Below are 24224 nucleotides of genomic sequence, written 5' to 3' on the forward strand. Positions count from 1 at the left end.
GAATTGCGTGAAGAAACTATTTACGGCGGATTTGATTGACGTAGTTTATTTGATATGATGTAAATATAGTTTAAGCGGTTTATTTTATGAGCATATTTGAGGTTCTTTGTATAGTATAAATTGAAGGAAAACTTTTTGTAAAAGGAATTTTAAGGAGAAGAGAAAATGTAGAACTGAAACGTTGTGTTCGCTGCGAGAAAACAACATAGAAGAATACAATCTAGACTTTGTTTAATTAAGTGATGTGAAGTTAAATCATTGTGAAGAAAATAAAGGTGCAGGTTTATTTGACCTTAACAAATTCAAATAGGCATATGTATAATGTAGTAGAGCTTATATATGATAACATGGTAAAGTAAGATGATATTGTTGTAAGTTTGTTCCGCACTACGTCATTAGAAATATTAAATCTGAGATATGTTTGTGTTATCATTATATGCATTGAATTGTATACGAAATGTTACTCTTACATTCGCCTTACTTCTCTAATTCTTAATGTCCTCATATATTCTGAAAATTCATCTGATAAATCCTAAAGAGAATCACTAATATACAAGAAATCTACAGTCACATAAAAGAGTTTTTATAAGAATTATTTAAGATCATTTTAAACAAAATGACACCAACAAACTTTATTACTGTATCAGGTTCTTTTGCACAGTCTTCAAATATATCTAAATATAGTAAATAAACTTGTATGCAACCTCTTTATTTTGCATATCTAATATTAATCTAACAACAGCTTTTTACAAATAAAATAATAAAACATAGTTTCCAATAGACTCAGTAAAATAACTTAAACACAGCTAAATAAAGCATCCTCTAGGCAAGGAGTGTTAGTCAGTTTATTCTCAAAGACTTGTTTTTGAAGTAAAAATCTCAAGAGATTGATTAACTATGATATTACGAAGAAAACTTAAACTCAACTGCAACTGAAAACTCAGAGCATGATCTTTTTTTAATGAGCTTAGAAGAAGACTCATTCCTTTTGAAAACCTAACTGTACCTTCATGTGAACTTGAAATTGGTTTGAAGAGTTCAATAGTTGATGTGAAATGGTAAAATAAATCTTCATATTGCTGCGAATAACTACTTAAAGTAGCTGATGACAAGATATCTTTCTGTAGATATCCATAAAACTGTCCTAATGGTATAGCTACACTTGAAGATATCTTTCTGTAGATATCCATAAAACTGTCCCAATGGTATAGCTACCCGACTCAATCTTTTGGATAATTTAAACAATCGGTACCCGAATGTTATTGATACTATCGGTACCCGAACCCGAACCCGATTACCCGTTAAAAAAATAATTCCCAAACAGTTCTGTCGGGTATTCCATGAAAATGTCCATTTTGTTAAAAATTAATTGATATTTCAAAAAAAAAATTACCAAATTGGAATATTACCGTAATAAACGCAATAATTACATTTTCATTTGGCCTTTTGGGAGTTAAACAAAATTTAATTTACTTCCTCATGCTATTAAAATTACTTTATCTCATTCTATTTGCAATGCTCAACTCTGATTAGTTGCTACGAAAAATTTGAAGTAAGCAAAAACCAGCGAAAGCGATCGTTAAAGCATCAATGTTTTTTTTAGAATTATTTCCTTTTCCGTTTCTTGAAATAATGTTAGAAAGGTTGTAATTTTAAATTTTTGAAATTAAAATCGGACGTGCGTAAAAAAGCAAAATATTTCGAAAATGTTTGCTAGCCAGTAAAGTGCTCAGCCAACGCAAAGTTTAGGCGATGTTGATACTGAAAGCAAAGAAGGTAGTGAACCTGAAAAAGAAAATCCAATACTATCTGAACCAATATTTCTGAACCGGATGATCAGCCTCCCAATTAAAGCGAAGCCTAAAAACCAGGTAATTCATTGGCAATTAGTTTAATTTCTTTGCTTAGTGCCTGTAAATTTTACACAGGGTGCTGATTGCCTTCAAGAATTGCTAAAAGATGAAAAAAATCCAGACAAGTAGTCTACCTGGTTGCCAACTACTTGAACCGTTTTTAAAATATGAGTGAAAAATCATTTAAAAATATTATTAGTCAAAAATTGCCATGTAACTTGCTGTAGTCTACTTTTGTGTAAGTTTCCAATCCACCATTAGACGTGCCAATTGTCAAAAGTTACATCTAAAGTTGTTAATATAAATAAGTGCTACAAATGATCTGAAGTAATGCAGTCAGTTGTGAATAATTAAAAGAAATCGGAGTAATTTGGAATAGTTGCGAATTATTCCAAAAATGCAAATAAGTGTAAATATTAGGACACGAAGTCAGTAAATATCAGTTAAAGTATGAATAAGTCTGACTATCTGCCTCAAAGTCAATCTTTTCGCCCATTAAAGTCAGAATTTTTTAGTTCTCTATTTTTATTTTTCAAACCAATACGCAATGGTCTTTTGAGCTTTATTCAGCCAAAGAAAAAGAAGAAGAGTGCGATTGGATTGAAAGGAGAACTTTTTGCCCAGGTAAATGATGTTGAGGCAATTTCTGCATGGATGGAAAGGCAAATAAATTTCTGGGTGGCAAAAGGGAACGTCTATCTAATTCTTTCTGAGGCTGTCTTTGCTATCCTGAGCATTCCTGCAAGTTTAGCATCCTCAGAGCGCTTGTTCAGCACTGACAGTCACGAATGGAAGAAACCGCATCCTCTGAAGACTGAAAAACTGATCTTCATGAAACGCAACTACTCTCAGTTTGAGAGAAAAATGCTGCTCAATTATTGCTCAGAAACCAAAAGCTGTTCATCAATTCCAAATGAGTATTATAATATTTTTTACAGATTCTAGTGAGGAGCTGAATGAGACTATGAATGATGTTAATCACTCGTTGTGTTTAGAAGTCTAAATAACGTTGATTAGACAGTTTTACATTGATTTTTTATATTTTAGACAAATGATTCGCACTCCGTAGTAATAAAATTGTTGAAGCACATATTTTATATAATTATATATAAAATATATTTACATCAGAGATTTATTTAAGGAATGAGATTTTCAATTAAAAAATAAAAAATGCAAGCAACAAAAATAATTGAAGAATATATATCTGAACTTAAATGGAACAGAGACATATTTTTTAGAGACCAAATCTATACTAGTGTGCACTAAAAACAAAACAAATCTATGTATATACTTAGAAAAGATTGAAATAATGCTATAGATAAATTTCCAAAGTATATCCAAATAGATAAATTTCCAAAGTATATAAACCAACATTTAGAGATTTAGTTATGTCTTTGAATTCGAATGCAGTTTAAATCAATATGCTTGCTATATCTATAAATGCTCAGCAGGGTGGTTCATCACTTAATGGAAAAAATAAATGTTTAGCATTTGTTGTCCTAAAGATTGCTTGTGTTCCTTCATCAATTTAAGTAATGTATACCAAAAATTGAAATATTTAAAGCCTATTTAAGATTGATATGATTTGTAAGAATGTCTGATATACCAATTTTAGATTTTTGTATTTTTTCATTTAAAAAAAGTTTTAATTTTTCATATATTAAATAAAATTTCAAAGTTGATTGACTATATAACCAATGTTTCCAATCAGGTATTGTTTAACATATCTTATAATAATGTAATATCCAAATCACTTTAGTTTGTAACCTATGCTAATCATACATTGATTTGTTAATTTTATGTAATTCCTACTTATCATTTATTCTTATATATTCTTATATTTTTTTGTATTTTACGCTTATTCTTATTTCTCTTGTTGAACTTTCTTCAAGGTTTGAAATTGAAATTATGGCTGAAAAAAGATCAACGTCTGAAGTGTAGTTTATTGGTTTGCCAATTAAAACACTCTTCACTGCTCGGCTGCCTTCGAGGGAGACAGCCTTTAGATGCTTCTTTTCCAGGACCAAAATCTTAGATAGCTCTCGTATAAATTAAAAAGTTTTCAAAACTGATTTTGTAGAACTCTTCAACCTTTCAAGTAAGGATGCACACAGTTAAATGAAAAATAAAGATAAAACAATTTTAAGAAAACAACAAGATGATCCATTGAGCTGCAGTAAGGCTGGAGTTGATCAATCTTTGGCAGCAAACAAAACTCAAAAGAAACTCAGAAAAAATCAAGTTTTTAATTGGACAAAATATTCAGAAAATTCTTTTCTAGTCAGCAATAGAATGTACAACTGGCAGTGGCTCTAGTTCCTCAGAATGTGGCCATGGTGTAAAATAACAAATCATCCTCTTCTAATGACAGTTAAAAAAAAAAAGATGAAGGCATTTCTTTCTCCAAATATTTTTCCACCCCACTTCCATTCTTGTCACTGGAAGTGGGGTGGAAAAAATTGTTAGAAAATCCTTGAATTGTTCGAGGAATAGGCGAGGATCAGGGGAAGAACAGGGTAACGGTTGTATACGTGCTCTTAGGGATTGACAGCTAGAACGCATGTGTGTGAACTTCACCTAGATACAATTTGTTCGAAAACATGGCTAAATATTGATGCCTGTACATTTCTTGAACAGAAACTTAAAACAGATCTTGTGTGGATTTCTTTCAGGCATCATGTTTTCCAGTATTTTCACAACAACCGTTGGAATCAGTGGAGGGCGGAACTAAGAAATTTTATCCAGTTTTAAAAATATTGGCCCAAACTTGATAAGAGAATTATCACAGTTGGCAATCATAACCAGTTCAACTTTGATTATCTCATCAAACTTTGTCAAGAGATGTTGGAGTACTACAGAGAAGTGATAAAAAGTCTAAACTCAGGTAGTATTATCTAAAACTTTTTAATATCTGTTTCATCTTACTTGAAGATGGAGGATCAACTGAGACATCACAACTGGATGTGTCATTTAGGGCACCAGGTGCTACATATAATATACAGTGGATGGGAAACGCTTTATTTTGTCTCAAAATATACATTTCAACATCAATTTGCTGAATATCCAAACCGTATAATTGGAGATGCAGTGTTAAATGCATTTAATGGCCATCTTTGGAATTTTCTTGTAGTTTGATCAGTTTGGCTTTCTTTGTTTCTCGTGTAAATACCAATACAGAAAAGGAAATGGCAAAAAATTTACAACATTTTTCTAAGCAGAAGGCTCTAAACCGACTAGCCCATCTAGTCGTTTTGACCATCTGAAATTATTGTCTGCTAATCTAACGTAAAGCTAAGTTCCCTTAATTCTAACAAAGTAAAAGAAGAATCATTTTAAGTGAAGAAACCATTTTATCTTGAAAGTCTTTAACAATTGCGTGGAAAGAGGCATTGCTCTTATCACGACATTCAACTCGACCATGACGAAGGATGAAGACCACAATCAATTTTTATTTCGCCTTGTAATAACAATTGTTAAGACCACAGTATTTTTTGACATAAATTGATATTATTAAAAATCATAGCAACCCCTAAACATTATCAGATTTGCTATAAATTTGGTCATAAAATGATAAATGTCATATGGAACAAGGGGAGCCTTTAGGAGATCAGTAAGGCTTTTCTTTAAAAATTTGAATCACCTTAATTTTTGAATCACCCTAATACTCATAATTTTTTTTTCTAGAAACTCTAAGTTTCATCTCTTAAGTTTATATTTTCTTATTAAAGCATGGAAATTTTAATGATCATAATATATATCTTATGCAAAAACCTGATAATTTTATTAAAAAACCTAATTTTTTACAAGATAATAAATATATGTAGACATCATGGATGTGGTTTGTGATAATGGGTATAAATGTTTATTGGAGAGAATACGTCTTGATAATTTTCATTGATAAGAATTTACAGAACATAATACTATAATTCTAAATATTTAGATTTGGCTTTTAAGTATTTTAAATGTTGTGTTGAAGATATAACTGAGTCAGATAAAAAAGTAGATTAAAGTTGTATTAGCAAAAATTTTAACTGATGGTATTTTGAGCGGAGTGAATGGTTTATTACAATATTATTATATTATGATAAAATGTGGTGTTTAAATGTAAATTTTGAATCTGACAAACAAAAGCAAAAAATACAAGACTCTATCAAATTAAATGGATATGCGAGTATTCGTTTAAATTATAAAGAAAATAAGAATCCAGAAGTAGAAAAAGATGTACTTGCATTTAACATGCACAAGTTGAAATGGTTGCAAATGTATTTAGTTCATCTGGACTTGGAGGAACTAAGTCATGGATTTTATGTCAGTTAAAAGGGTGAAAAACTGGATATGGTTTACTATTTTGAACTTTCCATACAGCACAAAATAGTTCTTTAAGCTCTAGACCTGTGTAGGTAATGATATTTTAGCGCGAAAAAGCGCAACTGTGCGAAGCACTAGTTATTTTGGATAAATGTAGCAGAACACTGAATCGATTATGATATATTATTTGCATTTAATAATACATCACTATAAAAATATTTATTAAATAAAAGGTGCTTATTCACAAATGTATAAATCCTTATGAGGTAAGAATAAGACCACAACCAAAAATTGTATAATGGAAGCCTAATCAGACTTTTAAAAAAGCTGCTATAAAGAAATCACCAGTTTCATGAGAGCTTTATTCTCAATAAAATATTATAATATCAGCTGGAAAAACTAAGGGTTTGTCAATATGTTTTGGTATGTCCGTGTCAAAAGGATTGTTGGTCATTTCTTTAAATTTACTTTTTAACGATGACTTGTTTTGCAAAGTGAGACTTTACTTGAAAGTGTTGATGATATTGGTATAACTAATAAAAATAATTCTGAAACTGATATAGTGATTGAAAAAGGTAAAGCTCTTTGTACGTTGTATTATTTCGAGTGACGATATTAACGCTGAAAGCGTCATAAAGCGATAACTATAAAAAGTCTTCCTTTCGTTTATAAAAATGGAAAGTAAAGTATTTGAAAAAATTCCTCCAACACTTCCTGCTGCTCCTAAATTAAATATCGATAATGATCATACTGCTGGTTCTGGATAAAAAATACAAAAGGTTAAAGAGATTCAGTGGTTACTAGAATCTGAGCAATCCATCAGAGAAAAGTTAATCAAAAAATATCATAGTCTCAAATGGAATTGGCAATACTGACACAACGCTTCCAGCTATATCTATGAGATTAGTTGTTGCTGGAAAAGGATCATTATCCACCATATATGCAGCACCAGCAGTAGTAGTAGTAGTAGTAATAGTAGTAGTAGTAGCAGTAGTAGTAGTAGTAGTAGTAGTAGTAGTAGTAGCAGTAGTAGTAGTAGTAGTAGTAGTAGTAGTAGTAGTAGTAGTAGTAGTAGTAGTAGTAGTAGTAGTAGTAGTAGTAGTAGTAGTAGTAGTAGTAGTAGTAGTAGTAGTAGTAGTAGTAGTAGTAGTAGTAGTAGTAGTAGTAGTAGTAGTAGTAGTAGTAGTAGTAGTAGTAGTAGTAGTAGTAGTAGTAGTAGTAGTAGTAGTAGTAGTAGTAGTAGTAGTAGTAGTAGTAGTAGTAGTAGTAGTAGTAGTAGTAGTAGTAGTAGTAGTAGTAGTAGTAGTAGTAGTAATAGTAGTAGTAGTAGTAGTAGCTTTAGGCTTGGGATTTTTAATTATTTTGGGTGTATTTGTTAACAATTGCTAATAAATTTTTTAACAATATGACTAAAAGGAATTAAAAGATATAAACATTAGTATACATAAAGTTGAGTATATTAATGATATGTCTCAAAAGCAGTTAACGATAAATTTATAGTTTTTCTCAGTGAATTGACAAAATATAGACAAATGAGGGAAGAGATAAGACAGAATACACGTCATAGGATAGATGAAGATAAAAAAACATCACTCATTAATTCAGGTAGAGAACAAGCTATGACCACTGTAATTGACTTTGTGTGAAATATTAGTGACTAAAATAAATTTCCATTGAGTGTGCGAGAGAAAACTTTATAAACCAAGATGGTTTTTGCATTTTATTTAGCATGAGTTTTTCGTCTCATGTAACACGAAAATATGTTCATGAAGCATATTTCCATATTGTTATAATTAATTATCTTTAGTAAAAATAATGTCTAGAATAAAAATAATGTCAAGACTGAAAGTGTTGAAAAAAAGAGATCATTTTGTCTCAGAATATCTCAAAATAAAACAAGATGTTAAAGGTATGTTTATGGATTAAAAACTAGGACAACAGAATGCTCATGACTTTTCACTAAACAGTAAAAAATAGTATTATAAAGTTAGTACCAATGAAGGAAGGTATTACTTGTTTAGAAAAAACAACAAATGAGCAAAATAAGACTAATGAAAGCAATCACTCCCGGAAAAGATTATGAATTTCAGCCTCTTGCTTTGGTTAATCAATCTTTCAGCTCGAATGCATTAACATACCTAAAATGGAAAATTCCGAAGAAGAATATAGTCTAGTTGATCCATTACCAGCAACATATTTAAAAAAGTTTGCATCTAATGATGCTGACAAAACTTTTGGAATTAGAGATTGTAGTGGAAAACTAATTAAAGGCGAATCTGAAGTTGGATTTTCCAAAGAAAATATCATAGCAAGTGATAAACATTATGAAGGTACTCAAGGCCTTTGGGATTTATTATGATGAAAAAGCTAAATGAAAGAATATATATCAGTGAAGATTTTAAAAATTATTCATAGATTATGAAAAGCACAAATGTACTGAAAAGAAATTATAAGAAAGAATGAGTCCAAAACAGAGAAAAGTATGGCAGATGTTAAAGTATTGATGTATGGAAGTGGTATCAAGAAAGCTACTGATATTTAAAAGTTAGTACGTAAGTTGAACAGACGAAATGTTGTCTTGCACCCTCAAATGGAATGGTTCAAAGGGAGTTTGAATAAAAGTTAATCAGTTCTGAAAGAGCTTGTCGAGCATGCAAAATCGCACAAGGCTTTAAATTTTAGAGCTAAGCTCAATTGCGTTGTAAATTTCCTTTTGCATGTACAAAAATATGGAATTTCGTGGAGACTTTTTGAAAAAAATTAAATTCTTCTTCAGGAGAAGTTAAAATGGCTGAAATTAGCCTTAAGGAATTAGAAGTTATAGATTCTAAATATGAATACCTGAGAGTAGTTGTAAATATACTAGATCAGAAAAAGGAAATGATGAAAGAAAGAGAAGAAAATGTTAATAGCTATCTTAAACCGCGAGGGTTAGAGAAGGTATCTACACTAAACCGCAAAATTAACGAACCACTTATACATTCTGATTTATTTTAATTTTCGTCAATATTATCAGAGATTTTAAATAACATATTAAGAAAAGAACATATAAACAGAATTATTTCGATGATAATAATTAAATTGACTCAGAGGATGGTGAAAAAAAAAAAATAATAATAAAAAAAAAATTTGTTTCGTTTAACAAAACAAAGTAAAATGATTATTATTGTTATGCACACGAATACAGCTATAATTGAGACATTTTAACTTGTCAAATACTAGTGTTACCACCTCTTAATATTATTGAAGCCTGAAAACGCTTACGAAACAATTGTTTCAGATAAGACTTTGTCAGATCTTGTCTATACTGTTAGGTGGTGGATGTTGGCTCCAAACACGACGTTTCATTATGTCCCAAAGGTTTTCTATTGGAATCATACCTGGACTTCAAGCTGGTCACTTTAAAACTTGAATACTAACATTATTTAAATATTCAGTAACATTATGCGCTGTATGTGCTTTAGCATTATCCAGCGTAACAGAGAATCTATCTGCAATGTACGGTGCAAAAGGTATCACAAAAGGTTTTAAAATGTCTGCTATGTATCGCTGAGAAGTCCAGCGCCTACCATCAACAATAAAAAGCTCTTTGCAACTTGTTAACGATATTCCACCCCATTCCTTCGCTGAGCCGCTTCCATAAAAAGTGGTTTCTTGAATGTTACCAGCAAATTATCAATCTTGGGGTCAAATAGAACATACATAGCAAAACCTTGACTCATCTGTAAATAAGACCTGTCCCCGATAATTTATTTATCAATTCACATTCCTCCTCGCAAAAGCCGGTTTCTTCAGTGGTCAATAGACAACCTCTGACCAGTTGCGGCTGCCCGAGGTCTTAAAACTTAAGGCACAAAGCTTTATTTTTATGGTATCTTGAATAGAAGACTTGTGGCATCTTGATAAACAGCAGTTCCATGAACCTCAGCAAGTTGGATTAAAAGACTTCGTGCAGTATTGAATCGTTCTCTCAGTGTTCGAAGCATTAAAAATTGGTCCTCCACGGTATTAGTAGCTCGTGGTATGACTTGGCGAAGTCGTCAAATTTGATCATTGGTCTGTACAAACCTTTGTAGAGACCAATGATCACGCTTGACAACTTGGCCGAACTTTAACGGTTGTTGAATGAGACACTCCGAATCTTCTAGCAAGTTTGCGATTTGTTAATCCTTCATTGGACAAAGTAGGAATTGCAACGCATTCATCACAATTTAATGTTCATCTAGCACTTTGCCTTTCTAACAGAAATGTTGCTCAAATGGTAGTTAAAAAGTAATACATACTTTTCTATTAAAAGTTAGGTTTAATTGCAACAAAAACATACCACATATGAAAAGCTGCTATAATTTGAAATCTAAATAAGGAAAACGGAATAAAACCTCTAAAAGGCGTAAAAACAAACATTATCATCTTTGTAATTTATAAATCAGAAAATACATAATATTTTTCAAAATAAGTCGAAGTTTATAAGTGGTGCGTTAAATTTGCGGTTAAGTTTATATTTTATAGTGAAAAGATGTATGAAAAAACGAAATCACAAAAACTATTTCGATTGATTGAACTTTGCAGCATATATATTAATGATGAAAAAAAATCATTTGTATAGATACGGCTAAATCAGCTCAGAAATATTTAAAAATAAAAATTTTTTTCTATTCTTTTTAAATTTTTTTTGGCAAATATATTTTCTGAACATTTTTTTTCTCCACATATTTACAAATGAAAAAATTTTTTCCGTAATGAAATGGACATTTCAAATTTCACTGAAACGCCATTAAAAGACGAAAGTATTGGCTCTTATAAATAAAGAATGTATGAACCACAAAATGGTACAAAACTAAATAGCTCTGGTAATATACGTAGAAACATTGATTTACTAGATATGCATACTCATCCAAGTGAGAGTTATTGCATACTCGGTCCTGTTCCAAAGGGTACATTTAATTTGAAAGATAAGTATAAACTTTTAAAAACAATAGACAAGTGACATTATCTATTGCTCATTAAGTGAACTGTGTGATCAGTTGAATGTACTTGCTTCAACAAACTTTACTTGTAGGCTCTCTATAATATCATCACCAGAGATTCCTAGGTTTATCCTAGGTTTAATGATCAGCAGCATAATTCTGCCATCTTTGATCATATCAATCTGACAAACATTTATGTCACATTAAGTTCTACTGGATTAATGTGTCCGAAGGATCTACTGATCTACTAGCTCTAACCATAAAAACTTACTGATACATCATTTTTATTGAATAATTTATCTAAAAATTCTCACTATAAGAGAAAATGGTAATGCTAGAAGAGTTAAAGAAAATATTAAGAGAAAACAAAGCCAAATGTTGGTCACATTAAAATAAGAAAGAAATGATAGATTTTCTTAAAGATAAAATTTTAAATCCTTTGGAATCAATGATACATTCAACAAACTCGAAAAAAAAGTTTCTCCTTGGCTTTGTAATGCAAGGAAAAATCAAAATCTTTCGAACTAAAGCCTGTAGAAATTGGAGAATTTACTTTTCCTAGCTGTTATAATGCTTTTAAATTTAGAGGTAAAGTAACTAGAAAAACATCGTTCTGGGATGGTTTTAAATGGAACAATTACTATTTAGTAGATATTAGTTCCAGTCAAGATGCGAGACTGCAGAGCAGTAAATATTTTATTTAGTTAACTAAATGAATATTAAAATGTTATAAGTTTTTCTGTTGTTAATAAAAATTATATCCGCACAGTAAATGATCCCGAATATATAAGACTTACGAAGTAGTTTAAGAAATTTTGTTAAAACTGGTCATTCAAAACTATAACGTTTGAAATGTTTAACTTATTAAATAACCATTCGAAGCCACTGCGCAGAGCGCTATAAGTCAGGAACAAACCACCAAAGGTGAAAAAAGTAAACTGATTAATTCATCATCAGATGAAAATAATGCATTAAATCAAGAGCTTAATGATTTAATCATATTTTATAAAAACCTGTTTGCAATATTTTTGTATTTGTGGTACATAAAATTGACTGGAATAAGTGGTTAGTTGATGTTGATAATGAAATTTAAAAAACAAAGTGGAAAGATATTAACCATGATTTACAAATGCTCAAAAACCGGATTAAAAATATGCATAAAACAAATTAGACAAAAGAAGTTTTCAAGGGTATTACTAATGAAAAAAGAAAACTCTGCTTAAAAAACTTAGGAATATGTTTTTAGTATCAATTTTGATGTAGTACAAAGAAGTCTTATCTTTCTTCAAATTTGTAAGATCAACAACAAAACAACAAAATTAAAGATAGTTCTATGAATCGCTAAATCGATAATTTAGTACCCAATTTAAAAGATAAAAACAAACATGTTATTCATGACATACCATATTTCACATTATATGTAAAGTATGGTGTGTTAATTACTCACAGAGGGTGCAATGTTAATGAAAGCCCACGATTGAAACAGTATATCGAATTAAATGCTGATAAGAGGACTTTTATAAGCTTATTAATAATAATGTTCTCAATAATACTAAGGAAAATATAACAACTAGAGTTAATGTTAGGTTAGCTAAATTGCAAATTAATGGTCTTAAACTTTACAAACCTTTGAAGTTCCCAACTGAGTAAACAGTAAGATAATGCTATATATCAACATCAACATTCCAATATCAAATACTGTCATTGCAGTTCCCCCTGTAAAAAAAATCAGTCAAGATCCAAATAACTTTTACTCACAGTGTTCTACCAAAAATGACCTGTTTTATAAAATGGTAGGGTAACCTGGGACAAAGCGAGACACTTTCAGGGAGAATGTTCATAACTTGAGAAGAATCACATTTCATAACAAGACTTTTTGCAGGCAACTAGCACATTATTTGTCTAATAATCTCTTAAATATTTGTGGTGATAGGTTGTTGCATTGGTACATAATTAAATTCAAAATGACAATAACTACCCAGACTCACTTTCCCCAAAACCTGGGGCAAAGTGAGACAGATTTCATTTGAAGAAAAAACTAAGTAAAAAATGTAATTTTCAATAAAATTAAAGCAGACTTTTAATAAACTCGATCTGATTAAATATAAGAATGCAAATAAAAACACAAAATTATCATTTTATAATGTAATTTTTACTTTTAAATAAAAAAACATGATAGAGATTAAAAATTATCAATAAAAAAATGCGTATGCAAAGTTTGATGTTAGTAAAAAAATTTGAATAAAATCTATTCACATAAAAAGCAGACATCGTTTAATGTGCTGCCTTCGCGTACCCAAACAGTACATACACAACAAGTTATCCAGTCAATTTTGGTACCAATGCACCATTTCCCTAGATAAACTAGACAAAGCCATTCCTCTTCATTGTTTACTTTTTTTTCAATAAAGCATTTCTTTAATTTTCTTTTCTTTTTGTTCTTTTTTATATATATATATTTTTAATTTATTATCATTGTTCTTTTCCAGTAAATTTTTTTCTTATTGTTCTTTTTTTTTTTCCTATCGTTATTTTCTCATTGTTCTTTTCAAGTAAGATTTTTTTCCTATATGAAGAACTAGTTATAACTATAGTTATAACTAGTAGTTGTAACTATAACTATAGTTATAACTAGTTCTCCATATAGGAAAAAAATCTTACTTGAAAAGAACAATGATAATAAGTTAAACACTGTAGTTATAATTTCACTTTCTTTTTTGTTATCGCGTTCAAAGTGAGTTTCATAAGGTATGGATAACCTGATTTTATTATTATTAACACTTAAAGATGTCCTTGGATATTCATTTTCTAACAAATGCGGATTAAATGGGACAATTCCAGTGGCTCTAAAACTAGAAGTAGGATTTTCCATATTAGCAGCTCTTAAATATGGTTCATTAAAAATTTCTCCAAGATTTTCTATTTGTATTCGTCTTCCTGAATGGTTTCGCATCCATCTCATACGTGCTTGATTAAAAAAGGTTTTCAAAGGCTTAAAAAATCCACGGTCCAATGGCTGAAGTTTATGAGTAGTGTGTGGTGGTAGCGATAGCAAATACAATCAATTGTTACGAGCATAGTTTATAAGTTTTAAACTTTTGATACGAGAACGATGACCGTCAAATGTAAGTAAAACTTTGTTTATCAAGGTGCATCGTACATGTTTAACAAAAGTTGCATATATTTAATAAAATAAATCATCATTAACCCAGCCATTTTCTGAGCATCCTTGAATAGTTCCAACTGGAGCATTATCTGTGAGTAATAATTTCTTTTTTTTGCGCTTAAATATCATTATGGGTGGTACATAATGACCAACAGAATTATATGCACATAAAATTGTTGTTGTGACTCCTTTTTCCCCACTTGTCACTGATGAAACACACCGTTTTCCTGTAGATGAGATAACTTTTAATGGCTTATGGACGCATGACAATCCAGACTCATCAAAATTAAAAACTTGATGTGGCTCAAAGTGATATTCATCTCACAAATTCTCTAAATTACTAAAAAAGACTTTAATATTATCTTCGTTCAAACCAAATACTCAATTTATAGAAACTGCCTCGCACAAAGTCTTCTGCTAATTTTCTTATCTTTGTTAAAAGGATTTGGAATTAAATATTTTTTTGCAGAACTCAAATACTATCAATCTAATATCCATCATTGAGTGACCATAAAATGAATTGTCCATATCTTTAATATACTTATTTAGATCTTGTTCTTGGTTATCAGAAAGCACTTTTCTAAATCTTCCAAGTAAATTAGTATGTAAACTACTTTCAAGTGAAGCCTTTTTAACACGCCGATGTAGTGAATCTTTTGGCACACTAAATATATTTTACAAGCTTTTCTTAAAGAAATCTTGTTCACCTTTACTGCTGTTACAGCATTTTTCATGTCATTTTCGTTCCAGTTAGCTTGATTAGTTTTTCTCTTGTAGTTTCTCATTTAAAAATTTTTGGTCACTAAATGACAACAAAGTTATTTTATATTCTTTTAAAGTTTCTAATAAAGTTATGTTTTACTTTAACATAAATTTCTTTCATAAAATGATAATATGGTAAACGTTTACTTTGACGATTTATAAGGTTTATAAACTTGCTATCCTAAACGTTTACCTTAACGATCTTTTTCAGTAACTAGCGTTGTCGCACTTTCCCCGCAAATGTGAAGTTGTAAATTTCTTAAATATCTTTGAAACAAAATAATCTGACATAAAAATAATCTGACATAAAAATAAGAGTGGAAGCTGAAAGATAACAAATAAACGGTTACAAACTCAATATTATGTTTGTTATGTGGTAAAAAATGGTAGCGTACGTGGATTTTTTACATATAAGAAAAAAAAATTTTGATTTTTCAATCAAATTGACGCAACTCGTAAGCGTTAAACCGACTTTTCTATGTCATTATTATATGAAAAAACTGATGGAAACTACTTTAAAACATTAAAAAAAACATGAAATTTTTAATATAATTAAACAAAATTACTGAATCATTTTTAAAAAATTCTGTACAAAGCTAGAAAACCTAATTGTCTCACTTTGCCCAGGTGTCTCGCTTTGCCCAAGGTTACCCTAACAACCATTAACTACATTAAAAGAGATAACGCAAGTCATTTTGATAATGTGAAAAAGGTAACGCAAAAGAAATGAAAAACGTGTTTAACAAACTTTTTCATTAGTGTTTCAAGCATAGTAAAATCATTTAGAGTGTTTTAGATCTTTTTTTATTGATGTTTGATGGAGAAGTACAAGATTCGGTTTTACAAGTTTCTATTGGAGAGTTTTTTTAATTCACGTCATTATATCAATCTTTTGGAAACTTTATTTCATCCAATCATACTAATAAAAGGCTTAGGATTAACTATTTTTTAAAATTGATTCGTGGACTTAGTGCGTATTTCTCTGCAACTGTTTATTATCTATATCTATTAACATTTTTGTGAACAGCTTTTCTAGCATTTTGTTTTCATGTATCAAATTTAGATTTGTTCTGCAGCAGCAAAACCAACAGTAAAGCTGACAGTACTTTTATCTATTTACTTTGTTTTATCATATTCACTCATTACACATCAATTTTTTATATCAAAATATAAACTTATTCACATATTAATTAGTAACAGTATCTGTAGTTTTTGATATAGAATGAGAAAGTCGTTTTTGATGTAGAACGAAATAGTTCACATGGAATAGACAATTGTAGTTTGAAAAAGCTTGAAAGCAGAAAAGGATACGGCAACATCACTTCTAATAAATACAGTGGTTTTCATAAATTTAGAAGCGCTCTTTTTTTTTTTATATGTATGTGAGAAAATGCTTAAAATAAAAATAAAACAAAAGTGCTACCGCTATGTTTGATATATAAATTAGACGCACAATCAAAAAAGTCTAATATCTTATTAATTGATAGTTAATTAGTAGTTTTTTTCCCACATTTCTCATAAATAGGCCTAAATTAATTGATTTTGTCAAAAAATCTTACATAAATATGACTTACCTGGAATTATTTAATCATTATTTAATAAATAAACAAAAGTTAAGTTACTTTTGCAGTAAAAAGACGCGAAAAATGGGCAAAAGACGTATCACTCAAGGTGAAAAATGGCAAATTGTTGCTCACATTAAAGAAGAAACCAAAAGTAATAGAGAAATCGCCAGGTTATTTGGAGTTTCTGAGAAATGCGTTCGGACAACGAAGCAAAACCTTCTTCACACTGGTGGTGCCAGCGAGAAAGCAAGTCATGAAAGAAGGTGATGGACAATAGAACAATAGAAAAACATAATGTGGAGTGATGAGAGTAACTTTGAACTTATCAATCACAAATCTAACATAACAGTCAAAAGAATGGCTCACGAAAAGTATTACACCAGGTACATTAGACCGAGTGTACAAAGTGGAGGAGGCTCGATAGGAATCTTGATGTCATGCTTCAATTACAAAGGTGTTGGTATGCGCCAAACATACACCGGAAGAATCAACTCCAGAATATACGTACTGGAAAACAGCCTAGTTCCATCAATGGACGTGCTTATGCTCAATGACAAACCATGGAAACTTCAACAAGATGGTGCTACTGCACATACTGCATACTATACAAAGGAGTGGTTCAACGATAGTAATATCAAGACAATACCGTGGCCTCCATACTCACCTGATTTGAACCCGATTGAAAACATTTGGGTTTGGATTGACCGTGAATTGGCAAAGGTTCAAATTTCTACACTTGGCCAGCTGAAGGGCGTCCTTAAGGAGACCTAGTATAGGATCCCAGAAGCGATGTGCCAAAATCTTGAATTTGTGCGTTTAAATTTGTGAATAATTTTTTTTGTCTTTTTTTTTCAATACCACCTAGTTGTACCTAATAATCACTTAGTATTTGTATTTTTTTGTAAATTTTTTTTCAAAATTTTTTGTATTCTGTATGTATTTATCTAATAAATAAAAAAAAAACTAAACCGAAATCTTTTTTCGTTATTGTTTTATCGTTAAAAAACTAAAAATTTCTATTCTCAAATATGAGTGCGTCTAAATTTATGAAAACCACTGTAGAACAGATCTTATTAAAATTTGTAACAGTTATTTAGTAATCAGTTTTGAGTAATATACTTTCTGCATACTATGTTTATTTAAAATTTATTCCAACACAACACAAATTACACTGGTAGAGCTTTTTTAGAGTTACTTTTATGCTATTCTAAGATACTTTAAAATCCATAAGCAGTTGTTTGTTAGGCGGAACATACATGTAATCTGGGAGTATATTCTTATTTATTCCGTACCTTAATTACAAACCCCCAGCAAGGGCTTTACATTCTAAACTAATAACAATCATGCAACTTAACTAAGCTTTCACTTTCAGCAACATACTCGTTCAAATTAGCTTAAGAAACTGCTGTTAATCATATTTATGCAATATCTATATTATAATTTGGGTTATATCTATATTACAATTTGGGTTAAAGTTGATATTAACACCTAATTTATTTTGCTGAATTTGGCAATTATTTTTTACACAGTAACATATTTGGGACTTATACATCAATTCTCAACAAAAAAATCTAAAAATTGAATTAAAAAGTTAACATATCCATTAAAAAAAAAGTTTCTGACAACTTTACAGCATTGAGCTATCTACTGCCTAAAAGAACATTTATGGGAAAGATAAATGTTATCATTCTACCAAAAGATAAATGTTATCATTCTACCAAAAGATAAATGTTATCATTCTACCAAAAGATAAATGTTATCATTCTACCAAAAGATTTTTTTTTTTACCGTACTCTTTAGAAGTGGCCAAAAAAACAGGTGTAATTTCTCCATATCCAATACCAACTATTCCAAATAAACCATAAAGCACGACACAAGCGAAACCTTCCTTTGATCTGAATAATTAAGAATAATAAATTTAGTTATTTATATAAAATTTATGCATAAAATTTTAGTTTCTAATTTATAAATAGCGTAATTGAATCATATAAATAATTATAAATGAAAAAGCTATGTTGGAAAAACTACAAACCTCAAAATCCTGCCTGGAGATGAATATTTAAAAGCATAAATTAGTCTTTGAAAAAGAGAATCAACATTTTTACTGCTTTTAAGTGATGAGGAACTTTCTGCCATCACATGATGCTGTTCTTCAACATTTAGAGAGAGCTTGAAATATTGATCTTGCTTATCTGTGAACTTACTGTGCACAGGTGTTTCTTCGTCAATTAAACAACTCTCCTCAGGTTTAAAAAGTCTAGGAAAACATGTGACAAAAAAAAACCTTTACACCCTTGTTTGTTAATTAAAATTTTAAAAACCTTCTTTACCTGTTATCTGTTGGAACAACCCAAAACGCCCATATATTTCCGAGAACAAAAGTAGCAGTTATAAGCAGATTAGGTAAAAATATTGGATATTTGCTAAAGAAAGAGTCTAAACCAAAGAAGCAACATGTTAAAAAACACTTTTGAAAATATATAAATGCAAAAACATGCACAATACTGGATGGGCGTTTTGAATCCAGAATATTTTGATAAAGCGTTAAAGTTTATAAAAAAATTTGAGTTTCAAAGATTTATTTCTGAGTTTTTTACAGTAATTTATGCATTCCAGATCTTTAATTTTAATCAATCCAACCATCAGCTTCAAGGACTTGTTCAGTTCTTTTCTGGAATCTGAAGTAGATGCGCACGAACTTGTCGGCGGACAAGTTAGGAGCTACAGTTGCGCTTGTTAGCTTCAAAAAGACTTTAAAGTGTTACATTTGGACTTGTTGGTTTCTTGTTCTGATGCGCCCCTTACATAGTGTTCCGATGGATTAAGATCTGGTGACTTTGGAAGCCATAAGTAGCCATTGGAAGCCTTTGACCAGAGCAATAGCAGACTCTTATCGAGCAAAACCTTTGCCAAATTAGAAGCATAGGCAGGTGCAAAATCTTGCTGAAAAACTTAGGGTTTACCTTCAGAACAATTGTCAATCTAAGGTTTCACCTAACTACTTAAAAGCTCCAGGTAGACTTCCTTATTGACATTTTTACCTTTCTGGAAGAAGAGCCACATCAGGATCTAGGACTTTTAACTAAGGTCTTAATAGATGGCTTTTCTTATGGTGTGTGAAAACACATCCATTAACTTTATTAATTTCCTGATGAAGTTGGTAGGATCCTCATTTATGATCACCTGGATCCTGATGATAAAGTCTTGATTCCTGACTGGTCTCCCTGGCATATTTCTTATAGTCTACAGAGTCCATAAAATCTTTAAATTTTTTTGCGACGTCATATATTGTGGTTATTAGGTACCCGAACCTCCAAATAATTTCTTGAACTGAGTGCCCGGCAGGAAAAGATTCCACTACTGCGACTCTGCAATCATATTTTTTCGATATGATGGTTGAAATGTCTGAAAAACGTGTTTGCTTTGTTTTTGTTTATGTTTTAAAATGGCAGTAGTTTTAGAAAATTTGGATATAAGCGCCCACCCTGCATATAACTATTTTAGAAAAACAGAATTCAAACTTATAAATGATTTCATACCTTTAGTAAATGTATGTGGGTATTGCTCAATGGGAAAAACTAACAAAGCTAAAGTTCAAATTTTATGCAATAAATAAGACTTGGTTTATAAAGTGAAAAATAGTTAAAAAGAAAATTTATTTTAAATTAAATATCATCAATGCAATACATCATTTCGTCAATAACTAATTGATAAAGAAATTTACACAGGTTGCTGCAGCGAGTTTCAAACTTACTATTGCAAAATATTAGAATTAGAAACAATTATTTCTAAATAATAATTTTGAAAGAAAAGTTTTAGATAAAAGATTCTCTTTAAAGGTTCAGCTTTATCTTAATTTTTTGAAATGACAGCCTATAAATGTGGATAGAAGGCCTGGCATGTTCTGTTGAGGTATAAATTTGATATTGAGTTCAAAGCTCTTCTAATCGATGGCTTGAGAAACCTGAGACTAAAGTGAGCTTTTGTGCATACATTGTTTTCTACTGTGCTACAGATAGAATAATAAAGTGAATCTGTCCAAACCTGACTCACAGGCCTGATAACACTGTTTTTCATAATAGTCTTAAAAATTATCTCATGGTCTTTTCAACTTCAAACACTCTTTCAGTATTATATGGAATATGGGAGATGTTCTAAATATGTATCGTAAGTCGTTTTGTGTAATTTTCTATCAATAGCTTTGTTCTCAGAATTTGCAGAACACTTTTAGACACTTCAAATTCTGATTCTGAATGATAAAAGCTCTTAAAGCTAAACTTGCATAGATCAAGTTTATCAGTTTTAATTCAAAACTAATTTTTTTACTTTGTTGTCGTATATAAAGCATAAAAAACAAATATAGTCTGATCTTTTTTAGCGATTAAAATTCCTAGAGATTAGTCTGAAAATCACTACCAACCCTGTAATCAATAATGATAAATGTAGAATTAAAAATCTGTACGATAATTGAATGTTACAAAACGATATGCAAATTGAGTATCCTAATAAACAAATGAATAAAAAACATTCGTACGAATATGTTTTTAACCTGCTAAACTAGGTCCAATAACAAGTCCAACTTGAAACCCAGAAAAAAGTATTGTTAAAGCTAATCCAACATTTGTATCATCACAGATGTCAATCAGAATGCATTTTGTGATAATAACCACACCTTAATAAACAATACTTTAGAACAAAAACATTTATCATTAAAAAAACATTATTTTAAGCACTTTTGCAAAATTATAGCACAAAGTATTATAACAGCAATTACATATACATATAACACAATTACATATATTTAACTAAATTTACTAATAGAAGTTGATGACTAAAATAATTTGCTGAAATGATTTTAAAAGCATCGGCGCATCTAGACTAGTTTATTATGTTATAAAACTGCGCAAAAGCAATTCCGTAAAGTAGTGATTGACGTAGCTTCCTTGAAATCCTGTAAATATAATTTTTTCTAAGTTAGCTATAGAACAGTGCATATGAAATACACGAGAAATGAAAGATTAACAAAAAAAAATACAAGTACAAAACTAAAATATAAGTATCGCATTACATTCTAAATACTAGAGCTGAAGCTTAGTTCTAAGTTAAATTTACTAACCCATTGATGCACCTTGTAGCAATCTTGTAATTAATGCCCAAGTAAATGAGCGACTGAATCCAAATGCAAATGTGGAAATAGCTATACCAGAAGAGGAGATAAGGAGCACTTTCTTTGTACCCAGTATATCAGCAAAGTAACCCCAGAGAAGGCTTTAGAGTGCGTAAATATATATTTAAATTATAAATAAGTATAAAATATTAGCAACACTAAAAAAAGCTACGGATCAACTGCTCTAACGATAATTTGATGAGAAATTTTCTAGGACATACAACAAGATCTTTATAAAATATTATAAATTCAAACATTTTTGTCCCCAACTATAAGTAGCTTGAGAAAAAAAGTTGGCTTGTATATTTTCTTGAATGAATCACTAATAAATTTGCCAATCTTAATAATATTAAGAGATAAATTTAAAACTAAAAGTATGTAAAATTTTGGTGTGAAGAGCATTTTTTACTAATAATTCATTTAGCTGATTTCTTAGAATTGGAATTGAATTTCTTAGAGTTTAAATTAGATAGAAATTAAATTTGGATTTGCAAGATTTTTAGGATATTAATTTCAATATACAAAGTTCAAGAGATTTCAAACAAAGTATTGCATATGGAGACAAAACGTTATATTTTTGCTTAGGTTTAGTAGGTATTTGTATCAAATTGAAGTATAAGTTGGTTTTGTGATACTGCTAAGATATCTCTAAAGTCTTTTTATAGTTACAATATAGCAATTAATAACTTTTTAAAATTAATATATAGTGTAAAAAAGTTCAATTTTTGAATAAGCATCTATGTTAAAAAAAGCGAAAGTGAATTTTGCTTGTGCAAAGATTAATTTCAAATATAAATTTTCTTTAAAAAACAATGCTAGTTCAAGTTTTATATTAGTCTATATTAATCACTTTAAGTGAAATTGACTGAAATCTTTTAAGTAAAAGCAAACCTGCTAAAAATTCTTGAAATAAACAATGACGCAGCAATTAAACCAGCATCTTTCCCTAAACAGCATAAAATGGGTATGAAAAAAACTTGTATCCAGATTTACTTATACTTTCTCTAGCAACTTATATCTTATTAATGCTCCAATATGCAATAACCTTTAGCCCTTTTGAAATTCTGAACATAGTTATCATGACAAATAACTATTACAAATATAATTTAATGTATTGCAATATTAATTATAACACTTATATTTCAAAGTATTATTTTAGTATTGTTCATTTACAGAATAAATTTGAAACATTAAAAGGTTTAAGAGGTGCTGGATTTATTTCTCGGAGAAAATAATTGTTTTTCCTTTTGCTTAGGAAATAAATGTTCATTACATTTAAATAAATGTTCATTACATTTATGTTCATTACATTTAAATAAATGTTCATTACATTTAGAATTTGATTGTACAGGCATTCCCATACATTTTGTTCAAAACAAGTGAGGTTTTGAAAAAGGAATTTAAATATTTCAGACTTTATCAAAGATAAAATTTTTAAAATCTTTTTTAACTTAAATCTATAGGCTATAAATCTTTACCTGTTTGAACTTCTGAGGCTCCGAAGGACTAAAAGAAAAACATAAATCTAAGTTTAATTAGGTCGGCTATACTCTCTGTAACATATAATTTTTTTTCTATAAATATGCTTATACGTAGTTCTACAAAATTTCTTTACATTTTTATAATGAAGAATTCTGAAGGGCATAATTAAATATAAAAGAGCTTAGGGTATAAGTACAATAATAAACTAAGTTAGTATTACATCAGTATTTTATAAACCGCAACGAAATATAACAATAAGCTATTAAAAGATCCGTTCAAGAACTGAAGTTCTTAAGTTACATGATTGGTTAAATACATTTTTTCTCTGGTAGTCTATCTGATCACCGGTAATATATTATCACCTGTAGCTTCAATACCGCAATCTTCTTCATAAACCTTAACATCTGTCTCTATGATCTCTTTGTCCCTGAAATAAATAAAGTAAATATGTCTATATTTTCCATTTTGCCATCACTGTCACTAACGTCGTTACCATAACTTTACTAAAGCTTTCTTCTTCTTGGTTACATCTGATGCAGGAATTCCTGGCGTCTCGCAATTGTTTTAGTACACCATCAGTTTAAATATTCGTTCATGCTCTACAATCATAAAATTTGTTGTAACCTGTTTTGATATGCTTATAACGAACATAATTGTGCCTTCACAGCTATACGTTTTATCACAGTCAATTATTGTTAAGATTAATGACGCTTTTTAGAAAGTAAACTAACAGACAATACGATATCATATATCGGAAACATCTAGCACTCCATGATCCTATTTTATTGGTGCTGGATGAATTGAATTGTACTAACAAGAGCGCACACAATCTTTCACATCTTTTCTCATTTCTCGCAAAATTATTCGTTGCACTGTACACGTCATCATATTAACGCCAATATGACACTTTGTTTTTAGAGGACGGAATTCACGTTAACACGATGTTTATTTTGT

The 24224-nt window shown here is 30.0% G+C and overlaps 1 protein-coding gene across 18 annotated transcripts in view; it reads right to left on the reverse strand.

The window, feature by feature from the left end:
• Nucleotides 1-24224, reverse strand: part of LOC149890096 (uncharacterized) — a 42016-nt gene that overhangs the window by 6012 nt on the left and 11780 nt on the right. For 10 of the 18 annotated variants that reach the window (XR_016451444.1, XM_090083861.1, XM_090083867.1 and 7 more), the window contains 9 exons: nt 23267-23294; nt 22680-22734; nt 21738-21889; nt 21171-21293; nt 20161-20208; nt 18952-19057; nt 18654-18878; nt 18410-18516; nt 12756-12844 (listed from right to left, as the gene is read on the reverse strand). Coding sequence is in view for 10 of the 18 variants with exons in the window: in XM_090083861.1 (XP_089939987.1) it covers nt 12756-12844; nt 18410-18516; nt 18654-18878; nt 18952-19057; nt 20161-20208; nt 21171-21293; nt 21738-21889; nt 22680-22734; nt 23267-23294 (933 nt within the window). In the remaining 8 variants the exon portion in view is untranslated. Of the gene's footprint in view, nt 1-470; nt 533-639; nt 675-12755; nt 12845-18409; nt 18517-18653; nt 18879-18951; nt 19058-20160; nt 20209-21170; nt 21294-21737; nt 21890-22679; nt 22735-23266; nt 23295-24224 lie in introns of all 18 variants that reach the window. The other 8 variants (XR_016451440.1, XR_016451441.1, XR_016451443.1 and 5 more) reach the window with 4 other exon arrangements.

Source organism: Hydra viridissima, unplaced genomic scaffold (genome assembly GCF_058129835.1).
Source record: "Hydra viridissima isolate aposymbiotic clone 2 unplaced genomic scaffold, HvirCarnegie_v1 scaffold_4, whole genome shotgun sequence".
NCBI lineage: Eukaryota > Metazoa > Cnidaria > Hydrozoa > Anthoathecata > Hydridae > Hydra > Hydra viridissima.